We start from the raw sequence: 4,942 nt of genomic DNA on the forward strand, positions 1-4,942 counted from the left end.
TTAAAAAAATATTTCTTTAAACGTTAAGATAAACGTTTTTTTTTAATGAAAAAAAGAGTACTTAACCCATTATTTAAATGTTTTTAAAAATGTTTTTTTAATGTATTTTAAATATTTTTAAAAATATTTTTTAAAACATTGTGTGCTGATTGGGTAGCATTGTACCTCTACATGTCTGTCGGGTATGTCACGTGATCAATGACGTAGTAATGCACACGTGGGTAGAAAATCTTGCCGATTTATTCCTCTCTTTATTAGTCTTCATGTATGAGACTTTGAATACAGCGACAAACAAGAAATAAGCTAGCGACACTTGAACATTTGAATTTTTGACTCGTTCTTCGCCATATCAGACGTCGTCAAATCTGGTCGACATTTTTCTTCATAACTTCATAAAAAATTAATTTCTTCATAAAGAAAATCATATAGAGAAAATTAGCCAGGCATTTAACATGAAAATCGTGGAAATACCGTGAGTATTGGCGCATTTTTAAATGAAATTTGACAATATCGAAATGATTCGAGTGTTAAATCAACAATAACATATTCAAAAGATCTTGATTCATTTTTTATTCGCAATTTCCAAATCGTATTCTGTTTAGGTCTGTTTTTTATAGCTGAACTGGCTACACTAGTTCAAAGTTTATCTTTCTTCTTCCAATGTAGAAAGAGGAAGATAAACTGCAGTGAACTAGTGCAGTAGTTCTACTATAAAAAAACAAGCTTATTGATTTGTAATCGCGAACGCTAGAGGCTCTTATAATTTTAAATTCTCGAAATAAGGTTGCGAAAAAATGAAAAATTACATTATTTCACTTTTCGTTTCTCAATTCCAGAGAAACTACCTCCTACTTCTGGAAGCTAAATAGAAAAATAACATACAGCAACTGGCCCTTCAACGATTCTGACAAATGCAATGCCGAACGCATGGCTGCCGCTGGATTTTACGTTATTGGGCGCAATGAGTCGGACTTATTATTAGTTGAATGTTTTATGTGTGAGAAGCAACTCAGAGGTTGGAAATCAGACGACGATCCATGGTATGTTGACAATTTGTATTTTTATACATATTTATTATTTTTTTCAATAAAGACTACTGAAAATTTATAGGAGCAAACATATGAAATATCAGTTGATTTGTCCGTTTGTTAAATTAAATAGACAAGATGAGAACAAATGGACAATGAAAGAATTATATTATTTATCTGAAATGTACGAGATGAAAGAATATGTAAGTATAATGATATATATATTTTTAAGTCAGTGTTCAAATAAATGCATATTTCGGGTGGATTTTTGAAATGATGCTTATTATCTTTTTACCACCGCTTGAGATTCGATGGTCGAATTGCGCTTATGACGCTATGCTTTAAACACTTTCGTCAAATCGAGACATTATTATTATAAATATTATTATAGAATGTATATAATATATTAATAATAAATTTAAAGTTTAATTATTTATAAAAACAAATTATTTAGCTAAAAAAATGTTTTATAGTTGGATAGTTTGACGGAAGATACGATTCCAGCATACGAAAACATATCGAACTGTCTTCGAATCTTGAGCGGTGAAGGGATAGTAGACGTCTCTTAAAAAATCGGCCCGAAATGTACATTTAATTTCAGATACTGCTTTAAGTTGTTTCTAAAGTTATCGACATATTAAATTTTTTTATGCTTAATAATAATGTTTCACTAATCTGTTTTGTAGAAGGACAAAATAAAAAAAGATCTCGCCAAACTGAAAGATGAAACAGATCGATTAAACATGCGCAAACTACCTTTATATAAGTTATTAAATAAAAAAGACAAAAGGAGTGGGTCATATTAATATTGTTTATGGAATAGTATATCATCGTTATAATATCCGTTCCATTTTAAAAATTCCAGATGTGTAAATATTTTGTGATGCTTTCTTAAAAAATATATATTGTGTACCTTTGTGGACAAAATAGTTATAACATTTTCTGTTATAAATGTAGGAACGTATCTTTAATTTAAAAATGTGAACTACCTTCGCTCATTCATGGATAATTAAAATATCGTTAAACTTGCATATAATGTGCAGCATATATAAAGAATATAGCCGGATATCTAATTAATTATATTTTTTCTGTTACATCTTTCCAACGTTCAAATTTATACTTATTTTTATCACTCAAATTTATTTAGATTTTTTAAAAGTAAGCATCAATATGTTAAAAAATTGAAAATATAATTTTGTCAAGTTTTTGCGCAGAAAATTAACTTAATTACTGCTGTCTATTAAAATTACAATAGAGAAAACGCGTTATATATTAAACTGAAATTTATGGATGGATAAATTATAGTAAAATATGAACACGAGTTGTACTTCTCTGTAATAAAAATACCAAGCTATATTTTTGAATCCCGTGTATTGTAAATAATCATATAAATATCATTTTGATATTTCATGTCTTTCTTTTTTTTTCGCTAAACCTTCTGCATTAGTAAAGTGTTCTTTTTAAGTAAATTGGTGTCGACATCGTCATTCCTTTTTTGAAGTGCAGCGACATTCAGTTTATTATATTTAGGTCTTGAGGTAGTCCAATATAGTGTTCCTATTCTAGGGACTAGTCCGATAGTGCAGTGCAGTGTAGTGTAGACTCAACATGCTTGTAATTTGAATTTAACAGAACTTATCGCTTATTATTATCAAGACATTGTATTAAGCAACAATAGTACGAATTAAATATCACTTAATTCACTTTAAAAAAAAGCGATCTTGACATCAATCAAAAAGAACGCTTTAGTGTAATATATTTCTTGAATTAATGCAAAAGATTCAAAAAGAAACAAGCTTATAAGAATATATTAGAAATTAGAATTAAGTATATGGATTGAATACACTGCTAGTTGTTAAAACTGCAACATCAGTAATCATGTTATTTTTCTGTGCAAAAATTATATTAATTTTTTTATATTAATGCCTCTAAAAAAATCGAAATAAATTTGAGTTGAATAATATTGGAAAGATGTAACAAAAAAATTATGATGTGACTGCCACATGTCACACTTATGTTTTATATAACGAGTAAAAGCAACGCCTTTGTTACATAGAGGTCAATGTGCGTGCCTTGTGACCTTAGAGTTCTAACAGCTGCCAAACATGCACTAACGAGTCTTTTCAACTGCACAGCATTTATACCTATAAAAGAATACAAATTACCTTTAGATGATGTTATTAATATCATTCAGATTTATATTCTTTGAAGAGATTTCTCCAAAGTCAAAAGCTGGATTATTTGTCTCCAACTTTTTCACTAGTACATACATATCGTCTGTACCCCTAGTGAAAATCAAAGGTTAATAGAAATCTATCAACAGCCGAGCGTCAACTGTTTCTCTGTTAATCGTTAAAAAATGTATCAGAAAACGAGCAGATTCTGCATTATGACATCATGATGGCATAATGTGTTTTATTCCTGTTAAGGTGGTTTCATCGAGCAAGTCCTAATCAAAAGTTAGTCCCTCCATATGACTAATAATTCAATAAAAACATTTTGCATAGACCGTACATATGCGATTGTGTGGGGTTTATGTGACAACGTCACACTATCGAGTTGGCGTTGAGCGATAAAACCATCTTAATTGCATTTTTGTTGTTATATCATAGCTAGGAAATCGTAATGGCAGAAACCTTGACAGCAAATTAATAAAAGAAAACCATGTTATACAAAATCCGAGGGGGTAACCACTCTTGAATTCCAGTGTACAACCCGTCAGAAATGCGTTGAATTCCTTGAAGTCCGATGAATTCCTCGAATTCCGATGAATTCCAATGAAATCCGGCGTAGTCCAACGGAATTCAGCGTAGTCCATGAAGTCCGAAGTCCAGGTGTGCACCTATTTTCTTAGTGGTTACCCCCTCGACAAAATCCTATTTTCCTGTAAATTTGTTTCCTAAAAAGCTTTATAAAATACGTTCGGTTTTCCAGATGTAAAAACTATGAATTTTATAATTTTAATAAATTAAATAAACACTTAACATTATATAAGAAAGTATTATAAAAAACACATCTTTAGATTTGATCAATTACATACTGTTTCCAAAGATTATTGCAATATGCTTACGAAATACTCTTTATTTTTTGATTGTGCGCCCTGATGACATTGTGCAATTGTTTGCTTTATCGTTGAAATGTCATGACAAAATATTGTTTGGATGTCAGTCAGCACAATATGCGTTGACTGATATATTTGATTATCGAAATGACAGTTATCTATAAAAAGATATTAGAAATTTTCTCGAAAACATAAGAGATAACAACAAAAGATAATATAAAAATAATTGTACAAAGAAGAATTCAAAAATATGTCTTCTTTATTTGTTATCTGTTCTTTTGCTGTTTGGTCGAAACGTTCTGAACACAGTTTTTACAAGGCACTGCTCTAATAAGGGACATATATCTTTGTGAATCTCGCTCAAAATATCCATGGAACGTTCAATGATATCTATATCGATACTGCCCATTACGAACATTTCAGAGATCTGGCCGTGCTGCGGAAGAACAGATTGCACGATAATTCCATGATTGTTCGTCGTGCCTGATGCAGCCTTTGTGGAACAAAAAGTTTCTTCTGTATCTGTTGGGTCCACTAAATATGTTTCATTGTATATGCCCTGTTGAAAACGATATAAAATTTGTCATCATCCTTACTTACTGATTACCCAATAAACGAGAATGGATTAAATTGAAAAAAAATTCAGCGTTTTCCGATCTTAAGTGAAAAAAATTTATTTCAACGTTTGCGAATGCGTATTTCTGAAAATCTGAAATCATTTCAATGCTCAATGCCTTTGTATTCATTTATAGGAATTGCATGAAGCACATTTTCTATGCCATTCAATCAAAAAAAAATTTAGCTTTAAAAAGTAAATTGTGAATACTGGTTAAGATCGGAAGAGCACACGTCT

General features: G+C 30.4%; 2 protein-coding genes across 2 annotated transcripts; one reads left to right on the forward strand and one right to left on the reverse strand.

Moving 5' to 3' along the window:
• The first annotated feature begins 382 nt into the window (after nt 1-382).
• LOC105461429 (baculoviral IAP repeat-containing protein 5-like) lies at nt 383-2,129 on the forward strand. The gene is made up of 4 exons (XM_011707924.1): nt 383-472; nt 837-1,040; nt 1,111-1,231; nt 1,715-2,129. Exons 1-4 carry the CDS (start codon nt 453-455, stop codon nt 1,832-1,834), a joined length of 465 nt encoding a protein of 154 aa, XP_011706226.1. The 5' UTR covers nt 383-452; the 3' UTR covers nt 1,835-2,129.
• A 2,201-nt stretch (nt 2,130-4,330) lies between these two features.
• Nucleotides 4,331-4,657, reverse strand: LOC105461430 (the record flags this gene model as incomplete). The annotated part of the gene is made up of 1 exon (XM_011707925.1): nt 4,331-4,657. A coding segment is annotated over one exon (309 nt), but the record flags the coding sequence as incomplete, so codon positions are not given.
• Nucleotides 4,658-4,942: the final 285 nt, after the last annotated feature.

The sequence above is a fragment of the Wasmannia auropunctata genome, unplaced genomic scaffold (assembly GCF_000956235.1).
Source record: "Wasmannia auropunctata unplaced genomic scaffold, wasmannia.A_1.0 LD288694.1, whole genome shotgun sequence".
Taxonomy (NCBI): Eukaryota; Metazoa; Arthropoda; class Insecta; order Hymenoptera; family Formicidae; genus Wasmannia; species Wasmannia auropunctata.

Excerpts from the sequence above, each read along its gene's own strand:
- LOC105461429 (XM_011707924.1), top strand. The coding sequence starts at position 453 with ATGAAAATCGTGGAAATACC. Across the intron at positions 1,041-1,110 it reads AAATCAGACGACGATCCATG|GAGCAAACATATGAAATATC; the intron begins GTATGTTGACAA and ends GAAAATTTATAG. Across the intron at positions 1,232-1,714 it reads TGTACGAGATGAAAGAATAT|AAGGACAAAATAAAAAAAGA; the intron begins GTAAGTATAATG and ends TCTGTTTTGTAG.